At 40.9% G+C, this 13246-nt stretch overlaps 1 protein-coding gene across 1 annotated transcript in view; it reads left to right on the top strand.

Moving 5' to 3' along the window:
• The first annotated feature begins 3862 nt into the window (after nucleotides 1-3862).
• The window catches only part of LOC115130367 (activin receptor type-2A-like), a 59787-nt gene continuing 50403 nt past the window's right edge, over nucleotides 3863-13246 (top strand). The window contains exon 1 of the mRNA XM_029661447.2: nucleotides 3863-5019. Coding sequence (XP_029517307.2) covers nucleotides 4965-5019 — 55 coding nt within the window. The 5' untranslated portion in view covers nucleotides 3863-4964. The remainder of the gene's footprint in view (nucleotides 5020-13246) is intronic.

Genomic DNA, 13246 nt, shown 5'->3' with positions numbered 1-13246 from the left:
AAACAGAATAACTCCCCACAGGCTGTGGAGTGTGTGTATCCCTGGTGGAGTCCTGTTCACTGTGGGTTGCATAACAAACGAAGAGAGAGGATGTGGTAGGAAATTGGGGCTGCAGTGTTTGTGTTTACTGGTATGCCATAGAAGTTCATTTAGAAACCTAGTTTCCAGTAACTTATATCACGTCGGTATCCTTGATTTAGGGAGTACTGGTGGATGACAAGGATTTACTTGCAGTAAGTAATGGCCTCCTAAAGGAATTGAGACGTCCTTTTCTAGCAGGGTTAATGAGGTATGCTGCACCATCTGATTCCTCTGGGTTTCCTGTTTCACAGTGAGATATGGAGGATAAGAGGGTGTGTGAGAGGGTGTGGGAGAGGGAGAGGGTGTGGGTGTGGGTGTGAGAGGGAGAGGGTGTGGGAGAGGGAATGGGTGTGGGAGAGGGTGTCAGAGAGGGTGTGGGTGTGGATGAGGAAGAGGGTGTGGGAGAGGGTGTAGGAGAGGGAAAGGGTGTGGGAGAGGGTGTGGGAGAGCAAGAGCAAGAGGGTGTGGGAGAGCAAGACTGTGTGGGAGAGGGAGAGGGTGTGGGGGAGGGTGTGAGAGAGGGTGTGGGAGAGGGAGAGGGAATGGCAAAAAAATCCTGATAAAGAAAGTTGATTAGCAAAAGATTATGGTAAGTAGTCAACATTGAATTGGCCTCGCAGTAAGTGCCTTTCAGTTGGGCGAGGCCAGTGTAGCCACTAGTAGTGTAGGTCATTATATGTCATTAAAACCTGAGGCCCTCATAATGGGCTCCCTGTAAAAGCTAGTAACTATCATCAGCCATTGCCTTAGTTAGAAAGTAGCCTAGGTAACGTCAGGGAGGATATGAGATTAGTGGAGCAGGGAGGAATGTCATAGCTACCCAGGTCACACTGGTAATCTGCCGTCACCTCTACTCCCTCTGTCACCAAGCAGCCACACACACACACACACCAACCCCTCAGCTCTCCTCTCAACTTCAATTAGTGTTGATTTACAATGGTGACCGGGAGCTTTGCATTGCCAACCCACATTAACCAGTGCCAGATACTGTAATGAATGGCGCACAATCCTTCTCACAATAATGCTTGTATAACCTGTCATAATCCAAAACTGACAAAATATGATGTGGTTTTATTGTAATTTCAATGAAATAGCAGAATCAAGTTACGTAGCTGGAGGGAGACTACTGCAACTCCCTCCCTCCAATGGCTTGTCCCCTGACAATGATTCAAAATTAAAAGAGTGTTTCTGCTATGAACATCTCGCAAAGTTCTGTATGCATGGATAACTTAAATTCATCACAGCAACGTCATAAGTGATCATATACATCTGGCATCCATTTGTCAGTGAGATTTAACATGCAGTTTCATATCTGCACAACATTACATTAGCAAAGGTCTAAAATATAGCTGTTAAACAGAGATGGAAATGGTAATATGACGCCTATTGGGACAATGTAGGTTTCAATCATGCAGGGATGGTGCACAAACAATCGTTTAAATAGTAATTATAGTGCAAGGATAAAAACTGGTATATATGGACTGACAGTAAGGTGATAAAAGACAACTGTATATGCCTTACTGTGAAGGAAATGGGTTCTTATTCTTAACATGTGCCAAGGCTCAACATTAATGTGATTTAAGAGGACAGGGTGTAATGTGGTTTACTAGTGCTTAAGCCAAGTGATTACCTACTTGCAAGAGCTAGGGTGAAGTATGCCTACATTGTGCAAGTATGTGGTTGAGCACTACATTGGTTAGAGTTGTAATTTGCATGAACCCAAAAGTGTAATTTCATATGTGGGAGTTGCCTTTTAAGTACTCAAATAAGATTGACCAGATAGTTAAAGCACAGTGGTCATTTTGAGTGAGTTAAACCTTGTACTGGGTACAATAGGTCCTAGGCTACTTGGCAGAACTGAATCCTGGGAAATAGTACAGTAATTACCTTCACAGAAGAAAGACACGTGTACGCTCTCTCAAGGACATTAGCAGCCTGACAGGGACGACGCGCTCTAACAGATGCATGGCCTGTCTCCTGACATCTGCCTGACATCTCACGCAAAGTCTTTGATATCCATTGGGATAATCTCTTGCACTTTTAGAACTCTGATTAAAAGTGAATGAGCTCATCCAAGGGAAGAATGCCTGGCATCTTGGGTATTCCTGTGATATATAGAACCCCACAACCAAATACCTCCCATGTTTCAGGAGAGTGTTGAAGTGATTTGGCAGATAAACTAATAGCCTCATAAGTAGGTTGGAGAGACAGGTCTTGGGTGTGAGTAAATGTGACTAAATCCTGGCTTTCTATCCTCTCTTAGTGTCCTTGATATTTTCCACATGCGTACTGAAGCTTAGGTTGAGTTTCTTTAGGTCAACTTAGTGATCTGGGTATATGTTTGCAGAACTAGAGCTTCCAAGTGGCGCAGTGGTCTAAGGAACTGCATCTCAGAGCTAATTGCATCACTACAGTCCCTGGTTCAAATCCAGGCTGTATCACATCTGCCTGTGATTGGGAGTATCATAGGGTGGTGCACAAATGGCCCTGTGTTGTCTGGGTAGGATGTCATTGTAAATAAGAATTTGTTTGTAACTGACTTGCCTGTTTAAAATGAGGTCAGGTGCGGTTACTTAATTCCAGGGACAGCTCATGGAATGTTTTGTGTTTACACTGACACTAATGTAGAGCATATTCTAGTTCTCAAATTGTTAACTAACATCCACATTTACTTCATCATAATGCACTTAAATCACCTGTTTTTACATAATTCAATATAATCTAGAAAGTTAGAAAACAAAAACAAATCTTCTTTCCAGAGGTTGACAGTCAGGTTGGACTTGGTTCAATTCCACTTCAAATGTAAATTTGGAACAACCACAGTTTAATTCCAGGGGAATTCCAAAGCACCTCAGTAGTACAGGTTTCATACAGTATATTGGTTTCATAATGCATATAAATTAGCTCCCTTGATACATCCATGTGCTCGTTAGACTGGTTGATTAATATGAATGAATATAGGCTAAAATACCAGAATGTTTTCCATCTCCACTTAAATGATTAAATCTACATGCCATGTACATGTTATTTTCTCACACAGACAATAAGGCTTTTAGGCAACTGGTGATTTTTAAGGTTGGGGAAACCATTTTTTCACCAAAGAAAGTGACATTTTGCCTATAAAAACATTGCATGCATGTAGCATCAGTTTCAAGATACAATCCCTCATTGGAAATACATTAAACTTCAGATTTTTTATTGGGTAGGATACATGAAAACTTTAGTGAAAAAGTATATTTTGTTTGCACAATGTCCTCACGCACAGATGTTTAGCTGCAACAAGGCCGTTTACTGTAAACAAACCACTGGTGGGAAAATGCAAATTTTCTTTATGCAGTTTCTAAGAATATTCGCATGAAAATCTCTCGCCAATTGGATGGAAAACTAGCTACCACCTTGTTAAATGTCAACTTCAATGACGTGACGTCAGAGTTGGGACGTCCCAAAGATGCCTTCATAGAGAGTTTAGAGTTTTGCGTGGTTTTATAGGTTACACCCTAATTAGCGTCTCCAAAACTACGTTTCCTATCCTTTCACAAAAATATCCAGTAATTTTATTGATCAGCGTATTACTCACAGTACACTCGCCTGGGCGTGTTTATTGCCTCTCATTCAAGGAAGAGACAGGAGAATGCCTCACGGGATTGGTAAAGCTTTTATAAAGCTGTGACGGATAGGGATATTTTGTCGTTTTCTATTGGCCGTTATTCGTGTCAGTCACAGCTTCACCCGCGTAGTGACAGATGAGTATGAAAAAAAAATCAAAAACAATCCATACAAGCAGCCATCTTGAGTACAGTTGTGCACTTGGAGAGGAGATGAGAATTATATGACCGAGAAAAACGTCAATATTAGACAAACTACATCTAAAGGATTCATTTTAATTCTCTAGTTCGTTGTTTTCTTGTATGCCACACTTCCCGTTCGCACGAGTGAACATTGATTGAATCGATATCGACCAAGCCAGCAGTTAACGTATCGGGCTAGCTTCACGGGTTTCGTTTTTGCCTTCAGCAGTGTAGCTCGACTGCAATCCTTTCTCGATTGACATATCTAAAATACGAAATATGGTTTCTGTGATTCAAGATTCGGATTTTGAAGACCGCTAGAGACAATATTGCGTTATTTGCATGTTGTGGACAAACAACGTTTTGAATACACACAGCCTTCGGTAGAATGCCTGGTCAATGTTTTCTCCGGCGTCAACTTTCCTTTGGATGTGATTTTGGGAAAGGTGTAATGTTTGCAAGAGTGAAACTTGGTCAGTAAAATGTAATTACGCAAACTCGACTCATTGCATTGGTGATTTAACTGGTGAGGTAACCAGTAAGCAATATTGGCAATCTTAAACCTATGCAAATCCGGTTTATGTTAACGGTGATGCCATATAGCTTTCTAGATGAAAGAGTATCGCTAGATAGTCGGAAAAATTGCAACAAAGTAACCGTTTGTGATTATTTTTGCTGGTACATAGTCAGTCTAGCGCTAGACATTGTTTCTAAAATGCGACAATGTTGCATTATTGTGTGCAGAATGGATACACCATGCTGCAAGTACATTAACCAGTAGTCAAACAAGCTATTCGTCGGTTTAATCAAGTCTTTTTTTTTGCACTAGTTTAGTTTCTTTTATAGATATTTTTTTATATATTTTTTTTACATGTGTTTCAAACCATGTCCCATGCCACAAGAATACAATAAACACTAAGGATTGTGAAGTGGACATTTTTATGCTGTATATTAACAAGCATTGCAGCTCTTTCAATCAGTCAGTCACCTGATGCTTTTGCTATAAAAAGGTACTCTGATACTTTGGACGCTAATCCCATAGGATTCGTGGCACCAGGATTTACTCGAAATAAAGGATTTGACATTCGACCGAAAATGGGACCAGCGACGAAACTGGCATTCGGCGTCTTTCTGATCTCATGTTCTTCAGGTGGGTATTCGATAGAAAGCAGTCTTCAAATATCGACCAGCTATCACATGTTCATGCATGCAATAGTCAGAATATTTCACACGCATCCATATCACAGTGTAGGCCCATGATAATGTTATAGCCTATTTTATTGCGTGCCCGAAAGAATCTACTGTCCCTGTTATGTGCGCTCGCTGCCGCGGGTCATATGACGCGGGAACGCGATAGAATGTAGAGCATCTTGAAACTAAACAGCTTTTTGAATAGAGTTGATTGTACATTAGATCATGTTGATGGTCATCGTCTATCCAATCCAATACAGCAATAGCCACTATAGTGAGATGAAAGCGAGGAGTCAATACAGGAGTAGAGTAGGCCTCATGTGGAGAGAGGAGGCAACGTGTGCATCTGATTAAGAGCAGCTAGCTGTCGGCCTATAATTATGCTTATGTTGCTATGATTAATGCGTTGTGTGCTTTTCATGCAATATCAAAACGGCTATATATGTTATGCAGGAAGATTATTCAATCGAGAATCCTCTCCACTATATTATTTGAGTATTTATGTGATGTAAGAATGGAATATATGATGAGGCCGTAGTTGACCCTGTTGTTGATGTTATTTCGGTCAAGGTTTGTTTTATTATTTTGTTTGAACCTTTATTTAACTAGGCAAGTCAGTTAAGAACATTCTTATTTTATGGTGTGATTGTGACCTGGACTCTGAAATCCCAGTTGTGCTGCCTAGATATTTTCTTATGTAGATATGTGCATTCTGATACATTCAGGTATAGCTACTGTACTGCATGTTATTTGCATATTATTATACCTAGGCCTATGTAATGGTCTGTTGAACAGTAGTATTCACTTAGTTTTCTTTAAATGAAACATCAACACAAATACTTGTTTCTTGTTGATACATCCCAAAGCAGTTAGTTGGACAAAAAGCAAGTTGGTCTCCTGTTTAAAAAGATCGCTTGTTGGGACTCAAGGATTCAGTGTGTGTGGCGGTTTTGTTTGAAACAGGCACGTGCTGCTGGCGCCTGCCTTGAGAAACAGTCTTCCATCTGTGCTTATCACTCTACACTCCTAAAAATCCCATTTGCACAGAGGTGGGGGGCAAAGACTCGAAGTCATCTCCTGAGTCAAAGCTCCATTTACTTTGCACCAGGCAGAGGTCAGTCAGTGCATAGTAAACCAACCTGGTCTCAGTGCAGTTCGTAGGATTTGGTACGTAAATCTGTTAATCCCCATTTATTATGTACATTAGTTTACATTATGAGTGGAATAGTAGTTATCATATCATACGAATTAGAGGATGTATAGTATCTATCATACGTTTTACCCGGTCATACAATGGCATACGAATTGGATGATGTAAATGATCATACATCTTGGAGGACATCTAGTATTATACGTCTTTCTCTCAGAGGAGGTAGATTGTTGCATCTAAACAATAATTATGGGGCGAATTTACATTGGTGATTAGGAGAACTAACGACAAAGGTTAGGATAATTTATGTAGCAGTTTAGGTGAACCAACCTCCCTACTTTTGTTTGTCTAAAGTAACTAGACCATTAGTACATGTCATATGTCTTGGAGGTTCTCAGAAATACGTATAGTGTGTTTCGTATGGCTCTGATGCCAGGTTGAGTAAACTGGGCCTAGCCAAGCCACAAGGAGATTGAACTAAAGCATTCTGCTCACTTTAACGAATGGGATTTCCACCAAGCAGAACTTTGACCTCAATAGACGGTGATTGTCAGTTACACACCTCACCTCAATGCTACTTGAGCTGTATGTTGCACACCGTCGTGACTGAGCTACAGTATGTTGATGTTATTTTGAGGAAGTGGCAGGTTCCATTACTCGACTGCCTGGGCCGTAACGTTCACCACCTTGTAGATAGAAATATCACCAATAGAGCAACTGACATCTGTTCTGTTCCACATAATATAAGCCTGTTCCTATCTGAACACTCCACAACGCTGTGTCCTACTGAGCACAGCCCCTGGCCTAAAATATAATCAAAGCGGGTTGGAATGTGGGTGGCCTGTCGATAGGAAGGTCCGCTCTCTGTAAAGGTTGTGGCACCAGCAGATTGCTGGTACTGAGGGGACCAGAGCTGGTTGGGTGCCTAGGAGCAAGGTTAATTACACTTCCCCTTGATCTCGTGAATCTGGTTCTACATTTCATTTGAGGGAAAGGAAGGATTATATTTCATGACAGTTTCTCAGATTTAAGTCCTGCATTTATTTTTTTGGTTATCTTTGTTAAAATGTAGTAAGGGAGTAAGTACACACATGCTTTCTCTCTACTCTACTCTACTCTCCCTCTCTTTCTTTCTCTTGTCTCTTTCTCCTCACTCTCACACTACTGGTCAAAGGTTTTAGAACACCTACTCATTCAAGGGTTTTTCTTTATTTTGACTGTTTTCTACATTGTAGAATAATAGTGAAGACAAACTATGAAATAACACAAATGGAATCATGTAGAATGCAAAAAAGTGTAAAACAAATCAAAATATATTTTATAGTTGAGATTCTTCAAATAGCTACCCTTTGCCTTGACAGCTTTGCACGCTCTTGACATTCTCTCAACCAGCTTCATGAGGTAGTCACCTGGAATGCAGTTCAATTAACAGGTGTTCCTTCTTAAAATTTTACACGAGCAATGGACATTAGACCAGTGGAAATTTGTCCTTTGCTCTGGAGTCCAAATTGGAGATTCTTTGTTCCAACCGCCGTGTCTTTGTGAGACTCGTTGTGGGTGAATGGATGATCTCCGCATGTGTATTTCCCACCGTAAAGTATGGAGGAGGAGGTGGGATGGTGTGGGGGTGCTTTGCTGGTGACACTGTGATATATTTAGAATTCAAGGCACACTTAACCAGCATGGCTACCACAGCATGGCTACCACAGCATTCTACAGTGATACGCCATCCCATCTGCTTTGGGCTTAGTGCCACTATCATTTGTTTTTCAACAGAACAATGACCCAACACACCTTCATGCTGTGTAAGGGCTATTTGACCAAGAATGAGAGTAATGGAGTGCTGCATCAGATGAGCTGGCCTCCACAATCCCCTGAGCTCAACCAAATTGAGATGGTTTGGGATGAGTCGGACTGCAGAGTGGAAAAGCAGCCAACAAGTGCTCAGCATATGTGGGAACTCCTTCAAGACTGTTGGAAAATCATTCCAGGTGAAGCTGGTTGAGAGAATGCCAAGAGTGTGCAAAGCTGTCATAAAGGCAAATGGTGGCACTTTGAAGACTCTCAAATTATAAAATATATTTTGATTTGTTTTAACTTTTTTTTGTTGGTAACTAGATGATTCCATGTGTTATTTCATAGTTGCGATGTCTTCACTATTATTCTACAATGTAGAAAATAGTAAAACTAAAGAAAAACCCATGAATAAGTAGGTGTTCTAAAACCTTTGACCGCTAGTGTACATGCATATATATCATGCAATAGAATGGCTAGGCTATGTGTTCAAAGGATTGCCAGAAGGGCCATGTCTATGGTCATTAGTCTACCTGCTTCTGCCCTAGGCTTGCCAGACTCAGGCCAATGGTCCCAGGGCCCAGTCACACACAGCTGGATCTGGATGGGGATACAGTCTACGTCCCAAATCGGACCCTATTTCCTTTGTGGTGCACTACATTTGACCAGAGCCTTATGGGTCCTGGTCAAAAGTAGTGTACTATATAGGGAATAGTGTGTCATTTGGTATGCAGCCCAGCGGTGCTCACTGCTCATCATCCCCAGCATATTAATGCTCATCCAGACAGCTCAGCAGGAGACCATTAGAGAGTGACACCACTTCTGTCACAAAATTATTCATTTTTTGGATGTGGTGGAGGATAATACACACTTAACCTTAAAAAAAATAAAAATAAAATCCCCCTTTTGTACAATCACACAGAATCCATACTGATGCCTGATTGGATGGAGAGCCCTAATGCATTTGTTGAACCCCTCAAGTATAGGGGATTAGGGTGATATGTACATGGTTATGGTGTGTTGTTGTTAAGGTAGGTTTATATGCAGTGGTGCAACAAATAGGTTGTTGTTATTCTTTGGCAAAAACACAATTGGTATTTGGGAGGTTGTCTATGTTTTGTCATGGATAACTTGCTGCTGTTTTCAACACATTGTATGATTACCCAACCAAGCTCCTTGCACTAATCCGCCAACAACTAAGCAACAGGCATATACATTTAACTGGTTGTTATACTGAAAGTGCTGGGAACAGCTGGTTTATTTATGCACATTTCTATGCACAAAAGGCCTATTTCACTCATAGGCCCCCTCTGCTTCACATGTAAATGTTCTTCTGTATTGCACAACAACAACAAAAACAAATCCTGCCCTCTTGAATTTGAAGCATTTCCTGTCTTCTACTACAATTATTGCATTACCCTTTGCGGCTTTTACAAGAGGGGTCCCACAAAAGAGAACCATTTGAATGTGTACCGCTCATTACCAAAGGTTCTCTGGTCACATTAGGCAACAACGCCCCTCATTAAGATCCCCTAACTTTGCATCCTGAGAAAGGGACTGAAGCAACACCACATTCCATTTATTGTTGCCTTCAAGCAAATGATCAAAGGCCACCGGACAGAAACAAGCTAGAGTAGAGATGAGCTGCAGCAGAATCGAGCTACAATTACTGAGTAGAGAGACTAGCTACAGTAGAAATTGGGATTACAAGGTACAGTAAAAGACTAGGCCTAGCTATGTTAAAAACAAGGTACATAGCCTAAAATACAGTAGAAACTGTGTTCTAAGATTGACATTTTAGTCATTTAGCAGATGCTCTTATCCAGAGCGATTTATAGTAGTGAGTGGATTAATTGTCATACTTTTTAAAAACTGGTCCCCCGTGGGAATTGAACTACAACCCTGGTGTTGCAAGCACCATGCTCTACCAACTGAGCCACAGAAGATGGGCACAGAACTCGCTCCACACGGTCTATGTCCTTCTCCCCATAGGGTGCTATTAGGTTGTTCCCCACATCTTTCTACCCTTTACTGTCAGCTGTAACTCAGTAGACTGTGCGGTACCTCACCCTAAGTACTGAAAGATCCTTCCACCCCCATGTGGTTGCTAGCCAAATACCATTTTTCTGTGTGACCTGCCTCAACATGATTCATTAATGGCTCTCTGATGGAAGTTTCTCTGCCTTGGTATTAGGGCTGACCCCGTTTAGTCGACTGGACGATTTCTTTATCGACAGGCTTTTGGTCGACCGAGATCTTTAGCCAAGCAGTAGCAACAAAAATATGTTGCTATGTGCACAATAGCAAAGGTAACCAGCATATTGGTGTTGAGAACACTTTTTTATTTGACCTTTATTTAACCAGGCAAGTCAGTTAAGAACAAATTCTTATTTTCAATGACGGCCTAGGAACAGTGGGTTAACTGCCTGTTCAGGGGCAGAACGACAGATTTTGTACCTTGTCAGCTCGGGGATTTGAACTTGCAACCTTCCGCTTACTAGTCCAACGCTCTAACCACTAGGCTACCCTGCCGCCCCAGGGGCAATGTGGCGGAGGCAGTGGCGGAGACGAGAAAACAGCCCTTGTATTATTGTCTAAGAAAGGCGAGGAGTGAGAATTTGTTTAGTCTACAATCAATAGTCTTAACTGTTAAACGTTTCTGACTTTTTAAAATCGTCAATATATCTACAGAAGTAAGACGGATTCTGCTTCTGTTGCCTGTTTGAGTGTTTGTTTAATAGCCTACTGATTCTGTCAGCACCAAGCCTCACGCAACGACATGTCAAGTAAACAATTCCATAAATTAGTTTGTTTTGAATCAGTTTGCTGTAATAAACATAAGGCTTTACACTTTTTTTTTTCTCTCATTCAAATAGCCTCTCTGGTATTATTTATAATATATTTAGTGTTAACATGGTTCCAAATTGTCGGAAAAGTAATATTTATAATAATAACAATGCTCCTTTTTCTTGATATTATTATAATAATAAGCCTACTTATGATGATGTAATCTATACAACACCTGTTTGGAACACATAATGCGCACTCAGCACTGGCTCCTTGCCTTCTTTTTCTTGATATCCAGTATGTTCCACAACTAGTCACATTTATTCCACACATCACCTTTACCTCCTGAGCAATCAGTAAATATTCCCTCGTTTCGAGTTTGTCAAGTCCTCTGCTTCCATTTTGGTGTCAACGTGTTACGATGTTCAAAGTTTGTTACAACCAATTTATGGATGTGATTATGATATGCTATAGGTTAAGCCTTATTGTGCCCTATTTGGATGGGATTAGTTTTTACTGGGGGAGGTCGGGGTCACACTTCCTCAATTCAAATATTATGCTGACACTATGGGAAATATGGTTTGGTATGGTTTAGAAACTTGGGAACCAAGCTGGAGTTATCAGTGTGGCCCTATCACATGGACATGTTGAAATACTGTATCTTCACACCTAGAACAAAAAGCTCCAGGCTTCAGTCATAACTGTCCATTTATTTTGGGAACAAAAGAAAGAATTACATGGGCCAGTTTGGAAAAAAACGAATCCCACCCGAATCGTCCTCTGGAATAACAGACATTCTTGAGTAATAATTACATAACCAACGTTCTCTAGTAATACTAGTCCCATGCGAGTAGGTCTTTGGTCTATGCGATGCGAACATGTCACCTAAAGAGAGCAAGGGTTGAGGGAATAGGGGATGTTTTTCCTAAACAAATGAGGGATTTCGGTAACAGAACTTTTCAGTCAGAAATGGCTGTTATTATGTTGCAGCTTCAGGAAAATGGACAGCGCGATAAAACACTTTGATGATCTGTAGTAGTTGTTGCAATAGGAAGGAGAGAGACAACGGGTTCTAGTCACATAGCAAGTCTCGGCCCGGCACAATCAAATCAATTGCTGGTCAAACTCCCTCTAGTCAACTGTGAGTCTTAATTATTTAATCAAAGCATGTGCTTAAAGCATTAAGCTCAGTGAATATGGCTAATTTGATTAAAACACATAGGATGTGTCAATATGGAAAAATACACGTTAACATTTTTCGCTCAATCGATTGGTTAAGAGAACAGACGAGGGACAGCCCTATTTTGTATCACATATAGGATGATAGAGCACCCATCTCACAGGTCATTTCCTGGGGTTCGTTTTCTCTCTCCTTTAAAAAAAAATCTGCACATACATATCAAGTTGTGACCTACAAAAGGAATGCTTAAACGACAAAAGACCTTGCCTCCCAGTCAACCGAACGAACCACCATCCCATTCGTAGCACGCTAAGGAGTTGCCATAGCAGACAGTGGTACAGGACGGCTTGTTTGTAGTTTCCTCAGATCATTATCAGAACTCTTGGAGTGTGCTCTGTGGGCCAGCTCTCAATGGCAAATTTCACAAATGAAAAGGTGCAAGGATGACTTATGTAACTAGTTTATTTACCTTTCTTTTCAGGCAGGTTCCATAACCTGATAAATACTTTGACCTCAAATTGGATTATGATACTTTTCCCCCCCTCTTGCTGTGCTCACTGAGGTGGATTACAGTAACCAAGATGGTGTATGCCATACAATCATGGTGCTATGTATTATTTACATTCATCAGTTGTAGCTGAGAAGTCCAGATTCTTCACTATAAAGGGAAAATCAAATACAATGCCTTGTTTCATCAAGTATGCTCCTGTTCTTCAGGTCAGAGAGAGAACATTCTGTTGTTCTTCAGGTCAGAGTGAGAACATTCTGTTGTTCTTCAGGTCAGAGTGAGAACATTCTGTTGTTCTTCAGGTCAGAGTGAGAACATTCTGTTGTTCTTCAGGTCAGAGTGAGAACATTTTGTTCTCATCTGTAGTTTAGAATAGAGAATTAGTCCTAAAAAAGCATGGCATTTTAAACACTCATCAGACTCAACCTGCAGCACCCATAACACACACTGGGACTAAATGTGACACAACAGTTGGAGATGCACAGGGAAGGGTTCTATGGGCTGAAAGTTCCAGGCTCAATTCACAAGAGGAAGTTTGATGGGACTTAAAAGTAGGGCAGTTAACTCTATGTACGCTATGGACAGTGCAAGTGTTTTTTCAGCAAAGCTTTTTTTATATTTTTGTAAAAATTGTCTTGACTTCTTAGAAATTGAATAGACGGAAAAGGTCCCCCTCTCGGAAAACAAATGGCACATTCTTAAAGCCTGTGTTGTCCTAATGCTGTTCGTGAGACACAGACTGCAGGCCCATTCATTCGTACTGTAAA

Source organism: Oncorhynchus nerka, linkage group LG1, assembly GCF_034236695.1.
Source record: "Oncorhynchus nerka isolate Pitt River linkage group LG1, Oner_Uvic_2.0, whole genome shotgun sequence".
Lineage (NCBI taxonomy): Eukaryota > Metazoa > Chordata > Actinopteri > Salmoniformes > Salmonidae > Oncorhynchus > Oncorhynchus nerka.
The sequence above is the reverse complement of the archived record's forward strand: the minus strand, read 5'-3'. Positions and strand labels throughout refer to the sequence as shown.